At 33.9% G+C, this 22,373-nt stretch overlaps 1 protein-coding gene and 1 long non-coding RNA gene across 6 annotated transcripts in view; one reads left to right on the top strand and one right to left on the bottom strand.

The window, feature by feature from the left end:
* The window catches only part of LOC149575321 (uncharacterized), an 88,302-nt gene extending 81,819 nt beyond the window's left edge, over window positions 1–6,483 (top strand). Inside the window, exon 5 of one of the 2 annotated variants that reach the window (XR_016360154.1) lies at window positions 5,779–6,483. This is a non-coding gene — a long non-coding RNA (uncharacterized LOC149575321). Of the gene's footprint in view, window positions 1–4,787; window positions 5,732–5,778 lie in introns of those variants that run through there. The other variant, XR_016360153.1, reaches the window with a different exon arrangement.
* LOC149575320 (putative receptor-like serine/threonine-protein kinase At5g57670) overlaps window positions 1–14,067 on the bottom strand; it is an 89,124-nt gene extending 75,057 nt beyond the window's left edge. For 2 of the 4 annotated variants that reach the window (XM_089815093.1, XM_089815092.1), the window contains exons 1-9: window positions 13,576–14,065; window positions 12,149–12,258; window positions 11,946–12,064; window positions 9,692–9,831; window positions 8,459–8,956; window positions 8,066–8,320; window positions 6,950–7,107; window positions 6,060–6,139; window positions 5,832–5,967 (exon numbers count right to left, since the gene is read on the bottom strand). In XM_089815093.1, the coding sequence (XP_089671219.1) occupies window positions 5,832–5,967; window positions 6,060–6,139; window positions 6,950–7,107; window positions 8,066–8,320; window positions 8,459–8,956; window positions 9,692–9,831; window positions 11,946–12,064; window positions 12,149–12,258; window positions 13,576–13,696 (1,617 nt within the window). In that variant the 5' untranslated portion in view covers window positions 13,697–14,065. Of the gene's footprint in view, window positions 1–5,831; window positions 5,968–6,059; window positions 6,140–6,949; window positions 7,108–8,065; window positions 8,321–8,458; window positions 8,957–9,691; window positions 9,832–11,945; window positions 12,065–12,148; window positions 12,259–13,575 lie in introns of all 4 variants that reach the window. The other 2 variants (XR_016360151.1, XR_016360150.1) reach the window with 2 other exon arrangements.
* Between the last annotated feature and the right edge of the window lie 8,306 nt (window positions 14,068–22,373).

Here is a 22,373-nt window from a genome sequence, read left to right as displayed (position 1 = left end):
ATACCTAGTTTTACATATCACTGTGATATGAGGAATCACGTAACACGTGATACCCAGTTTTAGATATCATCTCAATATGATATTAGAGATATGGTCTGATCAAGAATATCATGTCTCATGATATTCACCATAACTCAAAATTGTTCAAAGGTAATGTGTACTTAACATAGGAACATGCATAATCTAATGTGATCAGTTTCAGCCATCATACGATGTCTATCACAATTTAGAAGGTCATGGTATGTTTAAGAAACTGAATCCACCATGCTAGAAATCATCTATCCTAATTTGTTCCAGCCATCACACAATGTCTATCATGATAGAAGATTAAGTTATTGTAAGATTGTCATCTTCCAATAACATCAACAAATATAAGTGATAATCATTTGGAAGTCGTCACTTCCTCATGATTTACACAGGGCCCATAAGGCATTAAAATGATCTCATTAGTATAATAATCAATCAAGTTTACCTCATAAGTGTTTCACCTTCAACAGTAAAACTCCCTCTCAATCACTATGATCGAGATTGTCACAAGTTGATTGAACCCATTTGCTCCCTCTGAAGCTTGAGTTCATCGACATTTTGAGCTTTTAGAAGATGCCAGACTCCCTCTGAAATCTGAATTCCATATGCTTTTGTCCTTGTGTTTCAAATATTTCCTGTCATAAGGTGAGCCCATATCGGAAATATAACGCATGAATCAATTTTCATCCTTCATGAATATTTAGCGCTTTGACTCGATGTTGAACATGGAGATGATTTCCTTTCAGAGAACATCTCACTTTGGAATCAACAAGAGACATCTTGATTTTACGACCTTGCTTATTTTGTTCCAACGCAACTAAATCCTTGTCGCATAGTGCACGAGGATTTCAATCAGCACACATAAAGCATCTTACGCGATCAGATTTGATTTCTATTGCCATACTGCCACAACCGAGATTCTTAGTGAGGCTCTCTCCCAATCACCCTTTTCGGCATACATATAACAATGCTCCCAGCAAGTGGTGTGCATAGGGCCAATAGATCCCGAGCTCCTACTCATGTGGGGCAGTTCACTTAGTTTATCTAGGTTGTCATAGATTTGAACATGGTGTAACTCCACAGTGAAGACACTTCCTTCCATTCCCACCAACAAGAGTTATGACTCATGAAGATGTTGTTTATTTCAAATAGGAAGCCAACCAACATAGCTTCACAAGGTACTATGGACCTTATCTTCTGCGACATCAAAGCTTGTTGAATTTCAAGGTAATCGCTTCAGGATCCTTCAATACTGATGAGCTACTCTTCAATTATGGATCAACAAAAATGATAAATCTTGGCCTTTTCATGACGCGGTTAAACATCAGTTTGTAGAAGAAGCAAATTTAGACATATAATATGCGTTAACCAATCAACAAAATGGTTGTGGGGTGTTCAAACTACTTCACATGGCTTCCTCTTGATCGACGCACATATAGTACTTATCTTCCACATCATTTATCGATACTTAATCCAATCACCATAACTATGGGATCTGGGGACCGTGTGTTAAACCTTCAGTTGTCATTGCCAACTTAGACATCTTCCTCGACTTCTACTTGTCAACATGGGGCAATCATAATACCTATATTTCATTTGCATAGGGAGATATCGTAGTCACCCCCAATTCAATCCATTTTATTGGATCAGTCAACTTATTGATTCATATTTATCATATAGAATGTTTGATCTTCCGCAATTTAAGCAGTTCAGTGCGAAGACAAAACTACTAATATTTTCGCTATATTGATTGTTACAGTCAAATCCACTTGTTACACAATCCTCATTGTCTTTTTGTACGACCTTAATTTTGCAAATCACCAGCTCTAGAAAAGGAGGTATTCTTTAGTGATGAAGATGGGCCTGTGCGCTTGTCGATACTTCTTGCTTTTCTATGGTTGCAATATCCTCTAATGAGACACTGAAACTATAGTATTACTAGTGCAACATTCAAAGCAATGTGCTTTTGATCTGATTGCTCCAATGTGTGCACCAAGACCAAAGGACATCTCTTATTTTACTTCCGCCAAAGCCCAAGTTTGGATATAGAAGAAAACATTCTATACATATGTCTCACACATTGGCCTAGAAACCAAGCATTATAAATAACAATCTTGTGAGGCAGATGTTGGGATCTGACATGCCTGTTATGATCCATGTATTTCTCAGCGATCTTTGCAACAGTGATTATTTTTCCACCTTGGCAACTTTTCTTATTTACTCTTACTTTCTCTATCTGATTCAAATGCTCACATTTGTCATCTTGAAGAGAAATGAGAGACTGCAATTTAATGTGAAATCTGATCTCTTAAACTTAATGAGATCTCTCCTTAACAAGGCTCTGATACCATGTAAAGTTTATTACCAGATTTCAAATTCGTGACTTGTTGATGCACAATTTTACTGCAGGTATGAACACTGTTGACAAAGAATAGATTTGTTGTAGAATCCGTATATGTTAGTATAGAAATAACAGAGATAATATAACGTTCTTGAACTTGCAATGTACTTCTATCCTTTGATGTGCTTGCACTAATTGATTTCTATGCCTTGTTTATTCAGGCGGATTAAGTATACATATCATGTTATTACAGGTATGAACACTGTTGACAACGAATAGATTTTCTTTAGAATTTATATATGTTAGTACAAAAATAATAGAGATAATATAATGTTCTTGAACTGGTAATGTACTTCGATCCTTTGATGTGCTTGCATTAATTGATTTTGATGCCTTGTTTATTCGGGCAGATTATACATATCATGTGGAAGGATGTGGGGGCAAATGATCATTTCTCCAAATGGAGACATGAACATTCATCCTCACACCTATTTGGTGTTAACTAATCATGCCCGATTTGTTACAGACTTAACACAAGTCTAAAATGTATTACCAATCATTATGATCTGCAGCCCGATATAAAGTATAGATCGAAAGTGATCTAAATATCAAAGGAATCAAAATAAGTTTCGATCATGCCTTAAATGATCTCAGAATATATATATGTGTGTGTGTGAATATGATCATCGGTTTCAACTGTGCATATCATAGTTATTGTCAGACCGAAGCTACACGCTTTAACAAAAGACGGTCCCATTTGCAATGAGGCGATGATGTGAAAAGGTCACAATAGGTCTATATATTGAAATAGAACCAAGAGGGTTCTTAGATATTTTGATCCCCTAAAAGTATGAATAAACCTTAATTTATAATAAAAGATAAAGAAACCTAACCCATACAAGGAACATTAAGAAGGATTTTGTGAGAGGATTGAATGCCAAATTTCAAGGCATAAGAAGCAGAACAACCTTTTTGTCAAAACATTTACCTTTCTCTAAAACACTTGCCCCATTATCCGCAAGTGTGCAAAAAAGAACAAAAAGCCCTGTGTGTAATAAAGGGCTTGTACAACATAGAAGTCTATGAATGGGAATATGGTGAATTGGGCCAAAGATTATTAAACTTGCATATTAAACCCATACTGGAATATTTTGGCTTTTCTTGCAAAACATCAACCTAAGGGTAGCAATGGCAGAATCGTAGAGCAAGGAAACAAGTGAGGTCATTTTTTATTGTTGCTTTTGGATTATACTTTGTGAGTTTTAGATACATAATTCACGCAATCTAATATAGAAGCAATGCCAATTAAATTATGGATTGTGGAAATATGATCACTGAGGTCATTTTCGACTAATAGCCTCAAACTTCTTAGTAGACTTTTAGACAACTTTAACCTACCCATTGTGGTACCCAATGAAGTAGAATTCCCTTAATGATCATAATTCCTATTCACTTTCCCATCAGATCATATTGCATGAACAACAATAGTTAATCTACCACAAGCAAGGGTTATTGGAGCCTCAACCCTACAAATCAATCTTATGCTAATATCAATTGATGTAGACTCCCTCAAGTCATTATAAGAAGAAAACCCAACCTTAAATTTTAATGTAATATCTACAACTAAAGAAGTCTTCATTATGTAAGTTGCCAAAAATTAGGCCTTCCTATGTTGAACTGGTCATTGTGGAACTTGAGCCAATCTTGGATAGCTATTGGCTGATTAGAAAAGGAGCTGCAACATGGAAATCCTAAAGCATTTACAGCAATTGTGGTTATCACCACTTTCAACCACATCTGAAAATTTTCTAATTATTCGAAGGTGTTAATAGATAACTTAATACAAATTAAAACTTCCCTTTTGTCAAATCCAATTTAGTTATAAACAAGCATTTGTGACTGTTTTTTTGCATAGGTTGCTTTAATCCAGCAACATATGTGATTGTTCAATGTGTTGGGTGTTGTTGCTTATTTTATATGTTTTTCACCTTACCATACCAAGTGGGATCTAGCATTGTGCCTCGACTAGGGAGTACGATCACGCTGAGAAAATTTTGGGGCCATTGCAAATGTTGTTTGGCCCATGGCTTAAATGCATTGTTCGGTAATATTGTTGCTTTGCAATTCCCTTTAGTAAGTGCTTATGAATACTTGTACATGGATTAGGGTTAAGTTGGAGTGGGAAACATCCTATTATTATCGTTAAAGTTTGAGTGAAGACGATAAGGGAGTATTGTTTTTAGTAAACAATTGAGTTATTTTGTTACCACTGTTTCTTTTGCATAGCATGTGGTATTGTTTAGTTAGCTAAGTACTTTATATTTTGTCTTTAGTTATTGATTCTTTCTGTCAGGAAAGAGTTTCTTGCAATTGCTTACTTAAGGAGTATTCCTCTATCAATTGATTAATGTCCATACAGTGAGAGTTTTGAGCAGATACGTGTCAAACCCATAGATAGAACATAGGACTACAGTAAAGAGGGTCTTCAGATATTTGCATAGCACTTTTGATTATGCAATCTGCTATGAAGGAAGACTTGAGATACACAAATAAGATGCACAAGGATTTGTTGATGTTGATCGGGCAAGAGACATTGATAACTGACGATCTACAAATGGTTAAATGTTTTCTTTCTTTCAGTTAGATGCCTGAAATTGAAACATGGCAGCCATTCATGAATGGAAGGAAGCTGTATAACTAGAGAGGCATTCAAATATTGGTTTTAAATAAAGTTTTGCAGGTATGTTGTGATTGTCAAAGTACAATTAGATTAGCAAAAAACTCTATTTATCATGCTTGAGTATTGCATATTGATGTACAATATCTTTCTTTTAGAGACATGGTTAAAGAGTCAACAAGAAAAAGGTATTGATGGAGAATGTTGATACCGTGGAGAATGTTGTAAACTCATTGATGAAGTCCATCAGTACTTAGTTTTCTTGGTGTAGGAAATCAATGAGATATCTGGCCTTAGAATTACTGTATATGATTTTTGTATATGTGTTTCTTACATAAAGTTCTCAACAAATGGGCGAATTGTTGGATATCTGTTCTATATTTGCATGTTCAATAACCCACCATATCCAGTGGGCCCTCAGACTGTAGCCTGGTTGGGGGATTATTTGGAAAAGAATGGGCTGTTATAGGTTTTTGGCCCATGGCTTATATCCATTGTTTTTAAAATACTGCTTTGCAGTTTCCTATACTGATGTGCCTGTAAATAGCTACACATGGAGTACGGTTCGGCATGAGCAAGAAGTATATTATATTGTGAACGGTTGGGTTAATACAGCTGATTTTACTTCTGCTAGTATTTTTTTGTGCAAGATTTTCATAAGTTAAATAAGCATGTTATGAGTACTATCATTTTCTTTCTATTGCATTTATATTTTTTAGCATTGTTTTTGTAGTTCTCCTACATGGGTTTATCAGATAATATCTCTTCATGCTGTGGTGTGCTTACCCAGAATACAAAGTTCTGATCTGAGATATCAGAAGGCTTCCTGCCAGTAATGATCTCTAACAAGAGCACTCCAAAGGCATACACATCTGTTTTCTCGTCAACTATTCCATGCAGAAAATACTCAGGTGCCAAATACCTGCATAAGATAATCTAGGTTTAGTAGTTTATGGGAAAATTGGTGACACTGCATACCCAGAAAATTGAAAGATGTCAATACATATTATTTACCCAAAAGTTCCTTCAATTGGTGTTATAGAGTGATGTGTCCATTGCCTTGGAAGCCATTTGGCCAGTCCAAAGTCTGATATCTGCAACAGGCAAATCAGGTAATATGTGAAAACAGAAACAGAGTATCTCACGTGGTTTGGCAAATGCTAAATTTGTATTCTTTTCACAATGATTGGATCAATCAATAACATTTAGACAAATTTTGTAAGAATCCAGACCGTATTTCACATTGATAAAGTTATCTTTCAAGAAAACGTTTTATTATAACAAAACATGGTAATGCCATTTGGTGACTGGTCTGATTTAGACAGTCCTGAAAGAGCATTAGTGTTTCTGTTCCAACTAGATACAATATGTATTCATTAAAAACAGCTACATTATGCAATGCAAATATTGGAGAGCCAAGATAGGAACTGGTTGCAAATATGCGGTCAAACTTCTATTTTATCATGGCATAGCCATCTCAACCTATACAACATCTATGTAGAAGAATGGAATTATTATGAGTGCATTTCAGACAATTTTGAGCTCCAAACCTTAGAATAGGCCAAAATCTGATCTTCAGAGTTTCAGCGTTTAGAAGTACTGTTTTCTAACTAAATGAGAAGAAATTGTGGAACTCTAAATTGATAAAATGATGCAGTTTGAGAAATAATATTTCTGAAGGTTGAAACCCATCGGAGCAAAATCGTGAACTTTTGAAAAAGCTAGGTCCATGTAAAATGTTTAGCCTACACAGAAGCAAAATATTATCAAGCATTAATGACATGGACATGCTAACCTGTGGCTTAAATTCTGGGCCAAGCAGAGTATTGACAAAGTCCCTCATGAATTGTTCATTACATGCAAAAGCATCATATTATCAGCATTTGAGGCCCCTGCTTGCATACCTGTGGCTCAAAATCTGGACCAAGCAAAACATTTGATGCCTTGATATCTCTGTGAATGATCCGACGCTGGCAGCATTTGTGAAGATAATGAAGCCCTCTTGCTGTGCCAATTGCCACCTTGTATCTGATTGGCCACTCCAGAAGTTGGGTATTTGGTCCTAATAAAACTTTTAGTTAGAAATCTTGATACTCTTGTTTCAATATCGAGATTCCAAGGTAGTATTCAGAACACAAAAATATTTCAGCAAAGAAAATATACGAAGATGAACCTCTAATTATATTGTATACTTTAAACATATATTATCCTTTGCATCTCCACCAAATTTAATTTTGTATTGTCATTGCTGTGTATTAAGATTAACTGCTTTAAAGTCTTTTGACAACATCCTGAAACTTTGCTCCCAATCAATTGCAGATCAGGTGCTAGAATGTTAGGAAATGTGAATTGTTCAAGTTGCACATAAGAAGAGCTTTTGAAAGGAATTTACGGAAAAATGAGAAGTTACTTTTGCCTAGCCTTTGAGGTCTGCATCTGAGAGTTAAAAATTAATTCAATGCTTGAATTTCAAAGTCAAGGTTATAGGCTAGGGTACCAGGATAAAATATCTTCTTATTCTCTGCTGTGTTCATGCAATTCAACATATTTGTGATTTTTTAAATGAAATTCATCTTAGTAGAAAAGAAAATTTTCAATTTTCAATTTATAAAGAGAAGAAAACCGGCTATCTGAGAAAATTATATTGTTGGGAATTGATACTTGGATCTTGCACATTTTTGATTGGTAGAGAAGGCATGGTCTTGAAAAAATATATGCCTATGCATATGCACATATGCTTAGTACCAATAACTTTTTAGCTTTATCATTAGAGAGATAATACAAAGTTCTTAAAATTTTATGGAGCTACCACATAAATTGCGTTAAAATATTACATTGCATGATAGGTGCCAGTTTATCCCAAGACAATCAGGCTACAGCTTTTAAGTTAAAGTTCTGCTTCATTTCTCAATGTGGTCGGTGTACAAATTATAATTCTACAATAAGGTTTCTTTTGTTCAAATTGGAATGACTCAAACAAAATTCTAAAAACACAGAATTCATTATGCATTATAGCTTACCATGCAAAGCAGAAGACAAGCTGCCGTAGGGCGAAAAGTCAAAGATGAGATGTAGGCCATTCTCAATGCAGCATCCAATTAATGAAGCAGTATTTGGGTGGCAGACATGACCAATTATACCCAATTCTGTGAGAAAATCTTTCTCCTTTTGCTCATCTGTGCTTCCATTAGCCAATCTCTTCACTGCTATCATCTGCCCATATTGGAGTTCTCCTCTGTAAACCTCTGCATACCCACCTCTGCCAACAATATTATCTGCCATAAAATGAGCTTCAGAATGATAAATTGTCAATGAAACATTTGGAAATGTGTTGGAATTTGTACAATAAGAAATCCATTTACAAATATGACGATTCTCAAGTTGTTAGATTAAGTATTACACATCAGGTGTACCAGGATTGAAATTGTTGGTTGCCAGAGCAATCTCTTCATATGTAAAGCACCTCCAGGATGGTTTTGGTATGCTAGGTGTGGCACTTCTTCCCATTTTTCCATGTGGATGATAGGTTTCTGAGCTATATTTCTCATTGTCCTTCACTGAATGACGGCCAAATGATGAAGGGAAAAGTGGTGGAAACGTCAAATTGACATTCCTCAGAATGTTCAAGCAATTCTGCTGATTCAATCCAGATACAAATTCTTCATCACAATCTGATGCTTGATGAAAAATGCTTGTTTTGGATGTTGAATGAGAGGACACCTCATGCTCCTGTTCTGAAGCTTGTTTTGGTGAGATCTTTTCCTTTGACTGGAGAAAATTGTTAGACCTTTTGTGGGCAAATGTGACTTCTGTGTTTCCAGAAGCGATCTTTGAGAGAAGACGTTTCTGTAGAGACACAAGTGTTTTGCTAAGATCCATGTGAGGCCATTTGAGGTTCAACTTGTGAATTCCTGCTAGTAATATAAATCAAATGAGAATGCAAATCCATCAATGGTTGAAGAATTAAATTTTGCCATCACTTCCACACACACACACACATACACATATTTGTATGTATATGCATTTCTAGCAGACAATCATTTAGGATATAGAGATTATGGGTTTTCTAGTAAATTTCATCTCTGAAATTTCAACCTTTTTCGTTTGTTTGGAGGCTTATAACACATTAGTATTTTATACATGACTCTAAGAGTTACTAGTGTGTTTTCAATAGTATGATTCAATAATTAACAATCCGTTAATCTGTATTAGTCACAGCTTCTATATCTATATAGTATATAGCCATGTAATACAGTGACTCTTGAGAATTAAACCTTTATTCCTCACTTCTAAAACTTTGTTACTACATGATGACGGACTTAAAGTGCATTCTACAGAGGGTCCTGCTTATGTCATTTTCATTTAGTAGCTATGAAATTTGAAGTTATATATGACTAGTTTCCAATGTACTATATTCTACCACAATAGTTTACAGCTTATGAAAAGAAGTATTGGAAAATCTAATTCTTGTCATCGCCTGCTTCTAGAAAAAAATCATAAATAGGACATGCATAAGAATGAATGAAAAGTATTGATAAATATGCTTACAGAACATCAGTAATGAACATGTAAAACAAAAGATCCAAAAACACCACATAACCTGCAAAAATATAATGAGACAACAATAAGATGCAAAGTTCACATACCCTCATCAAGAATATCTAAATTGTCATAGATTCTTGGAAAGTTTTCTGTCTGGTTTGGAATTCTTCTGCTTTTCACTGTAATCACAGAACATCTTGCTGGAGCATGCTGAAGGCAATACTTTGTCACTCCAAGTGTAGGCCTGCTTAACAAGAATTATTATTGAACGATTGCAAAATACTGGATGGGCTTTATATCGAAGCAAACATTTAGATCCAATAAGAAGTATGAGTTTGTATACTACAGAAAATCCAAATTTCATGTCAGCTCTTATGGGGATATGAACTATGAAGTCAATATTCCAGTCTTATAGACTGAGTTCACCAGTCTGATCCAAGTTTACCATGCTATTTATCAGTTTTATTAACTTTACTGCAGTTGTATGTCTGTTTAAATGCTTATTGTAAAATTACTTAAAAATTACAAAACAGGCAATTCAACATTAAGAGAAAACTTGATGACTTGACAGTTAGTCCAAATTTCAAATGCATCAATGTAGCAAATTAGGTTGTGATTGAGGACAACATTGCGAAGGATTTAAGAAAACTTATGTTACCTGACAACAGGGTGACCCTATCTAACCATCAAATATAGATTTGTGATAGTTAAAATATAAATTTTGTCCAAACCAGCTTATTTCATGAAGATTTAAAAAATAAAAATACATCATATCAAACACAAACAGAAGCTCAGTTATTCAGCTTGCTTTTAAAGATACAAACTACCCACTTATAAGTTCTGAAGGATTCTTGTGTTGGTCTCCAATCCAATTTTATTTAACATAATTTAGAACCAGGTTTATGTGAGACACTTTTACTTTGCGAAGCTTACATCATTCACTTACCATCTTAACTGTGAGTTAATTAAGAAGGATACAAAAACCAAAAAAAGAGGGCATAATCCACCATATACCTGTTCATTTGATCTGTTGAATACTTCTAAGGGTACAGGAAAAATTATGTTGCCTGACAACAGAGTAATCACCATATTTAGATTTGCAATAATCACAATAATAGTTGTGGAAAGTTGAAACAACTTGTTTCACGAGGAACTTTTTAATATCTATGCTCCACGGGGATGCCCCTGTGTTGTTTTATCTCCGTTCCTGTACCAGGGATAGTAGGGGGATGGTATTTTAAGGTACTGTGCACATCTCTAATTTGTCCAGAATTCTAGTAACATTTCCAAGACATCTATGAGATTGGTTGAGGACAAAGGGGACGGCTGGGGGACTGCTAGGTGTGTCCCTTGGCTGTCCCCTATGGCCTAGGCCACTTTTGGTAGGCCCAGTTTAATAAAAACACATTTTTATTTGAAAAAAAAAGGCTGGTTGTCCCAAAAAGTACACCCAAACTACATTAAACAATACCAAACCCTGATCTAAGCAAAAAATAATAAAAATGAAGGAAAAACATCATGTTCACATTGCAAAGGAGAAGAGTTGCAAGAGTGAACAGCTGTTAGAAAAGGAGGTTAGGGCATCAAATCTACTTGCTTTAGAGTCTTAGATCTACATCTGTTGATTATGGTCAGTGAATATTATTAAATATTTTTAGGTTAAATTTTTGTTATAATTTGAATATAATATGTATGCACATTAGCAATGAAAGTTTGTATAATTTCCAAATCCTTCTAAATTTATCAAGCTGCTAGGGTATCCATGACAAATGCTTTATCAATGTTATGATATGCATATTTGAAATTTCTCTATATTTCCCTATTTTTAAACAACCGTTACCTGTCGTCCCAAAAGAATGGCCCCAAAATATCCCTGTCTTGCTGTCCCCTACCATCCCTTTTCTGGAAGCTCAGTAGAACATGGCTTAATATTAAATAGATTAGAGACTTGGTTTGCATTTAAAGTTAATGTTTATTTGAAAGACTTTATGACACTGCAACTCAATTCTTTTTATTTTTTTACCATACTCACGTTTTTGAAAGACTCTTTGCGTAGCTTAGAACACCCACTTTACCATCCTCCTCTAACTGCAAGATCCACTACTACATTAAACTGCAATAGACCCACTATTACGCAAAATACACAAAACCAAAAACCTAGGAGAGGAATCTAGTCAATTCTTACAAGCAAAGTTAATATCCACCTTAATGATTTTATTTTGTTATCCCAATTCTCATTTTTTGAGCTTCTGGTTTTTGCGAGATGCTCTTAGTTTGGGCAGTTGAGAACACTCACTGCAAATACACTTAACCAAAAACAGAGGAGAGGACTTTAGTCAAGTCTTATGCAAAGTATACCTCTTCGTTTGATCTGTTGCAGCTCCAAGAATGAGAAACGAAGCCTTCAAAGCATCTGCCTCATCAACCAAACCTTTCTCCACACTAGAGTGAACCAGGACCTTTGCTTCAACCTTCACCTGCCATCAAATTGTCGTAGGGAAAACTGTAAATGTGATACTGTGAAAAAGTTTAATTTAGAAAGAAGGTGATTAGCTATTTACCTGTTTGGCCTGACAGAGGTCTGTGAATACCCCTAACAAATTTATAGTAAATGCATTTGCCCTGTCTATCTTGTTCTGTGTTGAGTCAAGCTTCTTGTCATCCTTCAGAACTGCACATTTGCTAAAACAATCAGTCCTGAAAGGAACGCATAAATAATGTCGAACTACGATTTCTCTTATGATAGGTACACAAAAAATGATAGCGAAGATTGCACTTTGTATAGACCGAGTTCTGTCTATTGTAATAAACCCATTATTCTTGGAGTGGTAGCAAATTCATGTTCTCCATCTCCAAAGTCACACATCGTCTGAAAGTATTCAGAGTAAAATAGTTGTAATATACCCTCCTACAGCTATGGACAGGCTATAGAGAAAAAAAAAATCCAAGCTGGATTTGGTAAGGATGAAAGTTAATGATAGCTAAACAAACTTATTGCTGTTGATTGTAAGCAAATGCAATCAATAGTACTAAGTAGAGTCTTCAAATGCAGGGGTAACACTAAACAGGGCAAATCACATATTAGCGCTTCCCAGGGTAGTTTCTGATGCACTATTATATTGCTACCACTAGTCATAATGATGTAATGGTGATTTCAAACATAGAGGGTATGGCGGGAAATGCAAAAGATGCTCTATCGAACTAAGGGGTGCAATACACAGATCATTTGCCTGTTATCGGCTTGTATTTCATAGAATCCAACCAAATAAATAATCTAGGCGTGTAAATCTTGAGGAGTTGACAAGCTTTAATTCTCTGTAGACTTGACATGTAAAGCTACCATCGTTTTGATATTGTAGTAAATTATGGTGCATTGGTACATTAATGCTTATTTCATTCCCAAATTTATGTTTTAAAAGTATCATGTTTGAAAGCTTGTTTCTGGAATCAACTATTTATATTGTTTTATTAGCAATCTATGTATCATCGGAGCAGAAAAAATCTAAAATATCAATAAAAAACAACAGACATTTGATTCCAGGAAAAACATATGCAATTGATTCTGGAAGTTATCTTTCAACTACAATATGGACAGTTGAAAAGCTTCCCAGATCATATTTTCTGAAATAATAGCTATTTTAATTAAAATCTGCTTACAGAATCTAAAAACACTGATACGAATGAATGATTTTAATGATATCCTCCACAAGACCAACGGCTTATGGAACTACGGCCTAAAATCTCATAACTAATTCCATGTTCTTTTCCTACTACGATTTCTTCTCTTAAACTAATTCCATGTTCTTTTCCTACTCCGATTTCCTGTTCTGACTTTTCATACTCAAACTGGTAGTCTGCCTTATCTTATCCTCTTTAAATAAACTATGCATGCGTATGCCATTAAAGAATGCTAAACCTCAATATTTCAAGTCGTTAAAGAATTCCAAACCTCAATATTTTAAATTCATTAAAGAATGTGGGATTTTACCAAGGACATGAAGAGCAAGCACAGTATCCCCTGGTCGAGCCGCTACATTGATAGCCCATGATAACAGCTCTCTGCTTTCTTCTTCCTCCAACATAGATATTCCCACTACTATTTTCTCCATCTTGTATTTCAAACAACCTTTCCTTCTCTTTACCAACCCCTGTCAAATATTACAATCTGCCATAATTTGAAGTCGCCCACTACCGCTAAATTTGTCTCCAAGACATAATAAATAACCCATCTCATTACAGTGCCACTGGAACGTACATTTCAGTGCAACACAATCTCGTGATTCTAATTTTGGCTTATAATTGCACCCGGAATTTTGTAGCATTCCCTTTCCGTCAACTTCGAGTTCAAGTGAAGAGACAATTTGATTCTTTTAGATAAAATGAGAATCTTTTAGTTTGAGGATTTGTTGATATGGCGCGGAAAATGGAAGCAAAGCGTGGAGTGGAATGATAAAAACTCCATCATTTCTCTTTATGTCAAAGCAATGGCAAAGCCACCAATTGGTTATAATCCTTACTGCTATCATTGTAGTTGTCCCGGGTGTATCTAAATTCGTATGTGATTATAGTTAATTGTGTAATGGGCAAGTCAAGCCTTTATTTCATATCTGGGAGCTTTTTAAAAAGCTTATCTGCTTTGCTATGAGATGCACAGGTGCCTGATATTATATAACACGAAGATCTGAACTCAAGTTGGAAATTTTAATTATTATCTTTAAAAATATATATTATTTAGCTACATTGAGTGTTAATCTACCAATGATATAAATTGTTACAAATTATACAACGATTTAAACAATATGTTTCCATGTGAAAATGTGTTGTCAAAAGGCCCTTGATCTACTGGTGAAGTTGAATGGCTCAAAAAGAGCCCATCAGAGATCAAATATTGTTATTTCCTCTCTCAAGGAAGTCTTAATTTCATCATGAATAAAGATGGCAAACTAATTGTAAAGAATATATGTGTTAAGCCTTGCCTTATCATTGTTATTTATTTGATATCCCCCTGTTTTATCTGTAGGTTATATATAGAGTAAAAAGCAATTTTAAAATTATCCTTGTCTTCAAACGTTTCTATAATTTTATCAAAAGTTTTTTACTTGTACGTAAATGTGTATTTTAAATCATTGAATAGAGTTATTTGAAAGGAAATGCAATTACTTCATATTTAAAGTCTAAAGAAAACAACGTAGATACAAAAGAAATGTGACAATCTTAGTAGAGTAATAACATGCAATAAATAAATCTCCGGGAGGAATATAGGCAACTCAAGATATACCATAGGAAACCCTAGTAAGGAAAGTGTAGCAAATTTTAAGCACCCCCAAAATATTTCTTGAGACGAGTTACAACACTTTGAATTGCAATGCTTTAATAGTGATCAACTTTTTGTACATGGAGGAATTTCAACAACACAATCTTTTATAAAATTGGCCATACAATCTCCATACAAAGAGATCAATTTATAAGTTGATATTCATATTTACAATTTCATCTCAACCGATTTATGCAAACATCAAGCATTTAAATCCTACAAACATGGGATATGGATTATAATGATGCCTTCAATTTAATGATGCATTACTTCTATGGCTTGCTATTCATCCTTGTTTTCTCATTGTTGATAATTGATTGAGAAAATATGCATATGTTTTATTGATCCTATGTTATCCAATTTATAAAAGTAACAATTCTTATGGGAAGTTTAATAGTTATGGGACATAATGCAGACCATTAAACAATCTTCAAGATTGAGAGGTCGACTCTTCATGTACTTAGTTTAGGGAAACTAAAGAAATATTAAATTGAAATCTAATATTAACGCAACACAGCAAGAACTTTGATAAATAATGATGTTTAAGAAGTCCATATCTAATAACATAAATTAGAATGGAAACATTATCTTGCAAATGAGCATAGTGTGCTACAATCCCTTCATTGTTGGAATAAGAACAAAGAAATAAGATACTAGATGCATATCACAATATTTAGATCATTCCTTGGGTGGATTCATATAAGCTCACAAGATAATGCTAACATTCTTCTATAGTCCTTGATCATCTATTTGCTCCTAGTATCAACACAAACATAGTATAATTCAAAGTATTCGACTATTCTTTAATTGAAAGTCTCAAACGTGATTCAATTTAAGAAACTTCATAACTAGAGTTATAAGATTAAGACAACAATAACTACTCACTTGACATAGAAATTTGATATATTCATTATCAACTTAATATTAGAATGACTCAAAATCAAGCATAATTGTGTCTTAAAATTACATGAACTTTATACAATATCAAGTTTGAGCAAATCATAGTCTTAACATAATATTGAAAGTAGTACAGTCTTTCTTTTGAAATTCAAAAACCTTCAAAAGTAAAACCCCCTTTCCTTATTTAGAACTAATTCCCAACCAAAAAATATTCTACATCCCCATGAATACATGTAGGCACACCAAAATATCATTATGATGTTTGAAATTGAAAAGGACCTTACAATTGCATAGGAGCATGTCAATATGTTAGGATAGACGCTTTGAACATGTAGAGATAACAACTCTTGCAATGCCATGATGTTCACCCAACTATTTATGGGGGTTCTTTTTCTTAGACAGGACCTTGGACGTGTATTACACAAGTGGTCATGACACCTAGCTCCATTGTTTGGAATGAACTATGAGAATTAATAAGGTTGCCTCATTGTCATGTGTCAACCAAGGTGTTTCCTTGACCATCTTTTAGAATTTGCAAATAAATGAATACTTGCCTTGACATCAAATGACATGGAATGATGTAATCCTAGGAAAAATTGTAGAAAGTCTACAAATCTAATAACTCTTGGGAAATCTTTGCTTGTAAAGATCATAAACCAAAAAAATCGGTTCTTACCAACATGAAGAAAATGGGAAATGACAAACAAATTTTAGCTTTAGGAGGGTGTACTATAAAGGAACCCATTATTCCTTTAAGTTATCACAATGGAGTTAAAAGTCTTGAATATCACCTCATCAAACTACACCTTGTTTTGATTATGTAAAAACAAGTTTTGAAAGGACCCAAAACCTTTTACAGATATAACAATGAGGATCTTAAAACAATTGTGGAAAACCACTTGACAAACTAGAGGGACACACCAAAGTTCCCAACAAGAGGAGAAACAACCCAAGAAGCTACATACCATCAAGATTTACATTGTGGTCCAGTCTTTTGAGAACGTAAAGACATATCAAATGAAGGTTTAAAGGATTTGCCTTTTTTTCCTTTAACTGATGTCCAACCATCCTCCACCTTCACAACAACCTTTTGCCAATCCCCACTAACCCCCAAAACACCCGCAATAGGAGAAGCACCTATAAGAGTGTTCTGGACAGAGTCAACAGCAGAAAAAGGGACAACATCAAAATTCTAATCCAAAGTTGCCAAAGGGACAACAAACAAATCAACATAAACAACAGGAGTTGACGAGTCAAAAACAACATTATGATTCAAATCCATCATAGGGACAACATTCAAATTATCAGAAACAACAACAGAATCCTTAGCCAAAGTGAGATCAATATCAGCAGAGCTATTTGACTCATCCACATTCGTGGGTACTTTCTGAACTGTATAGTGATCATCTAAAACCCCCAACCATGAAGAAGGTGATTTCTTCGATCTAACCTTGTTAAAGGAGCATCAAACTATGCCTTGTTGCTTCCAAGCTGAAGTTCAAATATGGTAGAGGCTTAATAATTAATTTGTCCTCTGTCACACTTGGGTCAAGTCTTAGGAGCTGCTCAATTGTAGTGTACACCCTTGAATTGAATTTCACTATATTTATTTTTAATATTTTTTTTGTGTTTTTCCATTTTCTATGGGGATTGTTGTATTTTTTTAATAAAATAAAATAAAATAATTGCAATGAAACGAACATACTCTGAAGATGGCCAATACAAACAACTTGATGCAAAAATTGCCAAAAAATATTATTTTGATAATTTTCTCTTCTGGAATCGATTGTGTGATAGTTTATAGCATCAAGATTTGAGCTCTGATGATGGATCATGTAGTATGATTCGAAACATTACTACTAAAAACTATCACACAATCGATCCCAGAAGAGAAAATTATCAACTAATATGGATTGTGGAAATCTAATGTACTTAAATATAATTTTATTATTTTTCCAAATTGCAAATGAGTTCACACTAGAAAAATAATTTGATATTTGTGTGCGAAAATATTTTGTTTCAACAACTTATAATTCTCCAATGCCCATGTGTTGTTATCGAGCAAAAGTTTTGATGTTCTAATATACTATTATGTTGATGCCATGAAATGCCATCAACATAATGATTGTGGTGTGTTGTATGGTTGGAATTTTCAATGTCAAATTATTTGTTAATTGCTAAGTTGTATAAACTTGGTAATTGACTTCTTCTGCCCCAAATCACCTGAACAAGTATGATCAAATATTTCCTTTATCGACAACTAAGTTGAGTTTGAAATGATGATTCCTAGAGTGGTACAACTATGTACCCTTATTCAGATAAATTCTTACTTTAGAATCACAAATCTTCAACTAAGGTGAATAACTTATCCCTTTATGAATTTGGTCTAATAAATTACTTCAAGTTTCATGATGCAAATTAAAGTACCAAGACGATATATGCAAATTCATACCCCTAGACGGTCTCTTACGCTTGCAAGTCTCCTACCATTATGATATATTATGAAGTGATTACAATAACTTTTATTAATATCCAACTTAGGACATAATTTAAGTTATTTCCAATTTATTCATAAATCACCCATTTGGACCCCAATATGCATTATGTCTGACGACACATGTCCACTTATGTTATTTGACCTTTATGAGTTAACTGACAATATCCTCCTAAAATTTAGGATCTCTCTTAAAACTTAGGAACTATGCCAAAAGACTCCAGATTGATCTAGGTCTCCCTATGCATCCTAGTCAACTCAAGTCAATCCCTAAAAATAAGGATTCCTTTTAAAATCTGCAAGATTGTTCGAAACTGATCAAATTAGATCACAAAGCCCTAATATATCTCCATAAACCCTTGAATGGGTTCCCTACAAAATCTCCTGGCATACAAGGGTAATTGACCTACCTAAGGAAGGAACATTCCATTCTGCCCCCTAGAGATTTCTTGTCTTCAAGCAACTTCAATCCTAGGTGTTGTAATATGTGCTCACACTCCCATGCAAGATCCTCTAATGGAAAATTATTTCACTTAACCATACATTCTCTGATAACTATCATCCTTAATCTCTTCTCAGGTGTATCAACAATAGCCTTAAGAGACCAAAATCATTCCCCCCTCCTCATCAGGATGGTGTAGTATTGCAAAAGGTATCACATTATGTACAATCATTGTCTAAAGGCAAGACACATGGAATACATTATGTTTTTGGATGTCAATTGGTAATTCCAACTCATATGCCACCTCACCGATATTTATGATGACACATAATGATCCATAATACTGTGGCTTAAGCTTCTTGACCCGCTCAAATGAACGTCCAATCAAACTTGTGCTGATCAACATACTATTTGTGTTGGTTTTGAGCTTTTTGTATGTTCTCCTTCAAGGCCCTCATGAATCTAGGTTGTCCTACAAGAGTTCCTTAACATCAGGCACTCTACTATCACTAAAAAACAAATCTAAAAGCTAGGTGCATTATATCTGTATAATTTTATAAATGATGACATCTGGATGGATATGCATTAGGTCATGTTCTAGCAATATTTGCTCATATACAACCACCTAACCCATGTCTTTTTCTACCCCAATATGTAGTTCCAAAGGTATCCCTCCACCCATTTATTGAGAACCTCCAATTTACTGTAACGCCCCTCTAAGGGATCCAAAAGAACTAACCTAAAGTTTTATTAAGTTTGCCAAACACTTTTTTTTAAGAGAACATATAACAACAATCATAAAGTAGCAGAAGCAATAACATGCAATCATACATAAGCAAACATAACAGATTACATTCCTTAAGGATCCCAAGACGTTGAGTCACGTCTAAAATTTAAATAATACTAAGTCCAATAAATAACCCATCCACATAAAAGAATAACTACAAGTTCAAGTTCGTTTGAATAATATACATTTGTTCCGAATGCCACTTGGCAATAAATTCGAAATGCACAATCATCCACTGTACATGTCACAGGGTATGAAAGGCTGAAAGAATATACATTTATAAAATAGATTACATCATCCCTTTCGGATCCATGAAACAAGATACACAACAATAAGTAAAATCATCCATCAAATAGATACAACCATCCACCATAATACACAAAGATAGAATGAAAGGAAATGCAAAACAAGGAACTCCAACCATGACATCTACAAACGGATCTCAATGGTAAAAGTAAAAAGCACTACCACTCGACCTCATGGTAACCCAAAAAGGTCCACTCCCACTGCATTGAGGAGATAGTCTCAAGTCCCAAACATGATATCAATCCCAAAATCAAAAGTAATATCTAGGTCAAGGAAAACCCTAAAAGTAATCTAACTCAAAGGTTCCAAGATAAATTGACATCTAAACCCAAAGGCAAATAAATACACGTATAGAATCTACTATACAAGCGGGCAATCGTCATCGCACGAATTGACTCTAGAGTTACCTTGGCAATCTAACTTGACCCCGGCCCCCTAGTGACTTTATGCGGCACTAATATCCTTTCGTACTGACAGGGCATATTAACGATGCATGGTTGCAACCAAACATCCTCTCTACTCACATCCTAGTTTGTACTAGCACTTGAGGCATGGGTGAGGAAAGACAAAGATTCTTATTAGGTTCATTTTACTCTCATTTAGTGTAGTGTTTTCACTTATTAAATAACCTAAAATGGGTTACCCTGACAGACACTTTGGGCTCCGACCTCCATTGCAAGCCACTTCCTGACATTACATATAGATAACCTACTCTAAGCTCATAAAAGTACAAATCAAAGAATCATAGTTTTCACCTCAGTCTTACACAAGTGATTGGAAAGCATCAAAAAACAACTCACAATAACACAACAGTTCTTTACAAGCAACTGGAAAGCATCCCAAAAATAATCGATCAAAGACTCAAAGGTTAAGTCAAATATGTCTTACCATTCATCTCGTTATCACACAAGAACACTGAAAGCAATAATGAACAATAGATCCAAACTCATCATAAAGCATACCGAACACATTACCATGGTTGAGTTAAAAAAATCAAGATCAAATCATCATAATATCACATAAAAAAAACTCTCGAGCCTTTGGTAAACGTCCTAAGATTGGTCAACACCCTAGTCAACCCAAACCCAAAACATAAGACAACATATAGATAACAATATAGTTTCATAGTTTGGTTTCATTTTGAAAACACATAGTTTGAGTCAATAGTAAGGTCAAGTTTTCGTTTTAATGTAAGTTTTCGAGTACATAAGATTTACATTTTAACACTTACTGTTTAAACCATTTCTTGTATTTGAACAAAGTGCACAATTACTCTTATCTTATGAAATTTTAAAGTTCATAATTAAATATCATAAGATAATTTTAAAATATTTATCTTCAATAAATTATTATTATTATAATTGACCATTAATAAAAATCACTATGATTTTATTGCCAATCAAAATTATTAAATAATTATATAAAAATAATAACTTAAATATTATTAAATAATATTTCATTATTAATTAGTAACTTAATTAAACTAAAATTAATTATATTAAATTAAAAATTATTTATAACAAACTATATTAAAATTTATTTGAACATTACTTAATTAATAATTAATAATAAAATTATTAAAATTATTAATAATTAATAATAAAATTATTAAAATTATTAATAATTAATAATTAAAATTTCATTAAAATAAATTTTTTAATAACAATTAGAAAAAGAAAAAAAACAACCTTCATTAAAACCGCACCTGTGACTATTAATATAAATCACAGGTAGTTTCGCGATAGCTCTGCTGTTGTGACAACATAGTATTGCCACGGTAGTACCTTTGCTGGCATGGCAGCAGTGCCTATCGTGCAACTCTTTTAAAAGGCCACCATCGTGATGGGGGAAAGGGAGTTGGGGGTTTGGTGGCCTCGCCTCCTTCCCTAATTCATATATTATAAAAAAATTATTTATTTATTTCAATATAAATTATTTTTAAAACAATCCCACCCATATATATATATATATATATATATATATATATATATATATATATATATATATATATATATATATATATATATATATATATATATATATATATATATATATATATATATATATATAAGTACTAACAATACTCTGATAGGGAAAATATGAAAAACTAATCAAATTTTCAATTAAAAATTTTCATTTATTTTCAAAACCCTTCCCTATTAAATTAACAACCTTTATTAAATCTATAGAACGAGGGTTTTACTAATTTTCCAATCCTTACATATACAGAAGAAATCGATATGAATACTAATAAATTCAAAATGGAATATTGAAAGGTTCGTCACAATGAAATTTGGAAAAATAATTCAACAAGCACGATGAAGATAGGAAGTTTGAAGAAACGTAATTCATTGGGTGAATAAAACACGAGGCTCTACCTGGTTCTGATGCTAATTTGTAACCACCCGAAGATTGTGAGAGAATTCTCTTCTCTCAAAACCTTCTCTCTGAAAAATTCCAGTCCCTGTGAAAAGAACTCTCAATCTCTGATATGGAGTTCTCTCCTAAAATCGGGGTACTAATTGTGCGATTACGCGAGGGGA

The sequence above is a fragment of the Cupressus sempervirens genome, chromosome 2 (assembly GCF_028749045.1).
Source record: "Cupressus sempervirens isolate cs-2001-9-10 chromosome 2, ASM2874904v1, whole genome shotgun sequence".
In the NCBI taxonomy this organism is placed as follows: Eukaryota; Viridiplantae; Streptophyta; class Pinopsida; order Cupressales; family Cupressaceae; genus Cupressus; species Cupressus sempervirens.
This window is presented reverse-complemented; position numbering and strand designations above follow the sequence as displayed.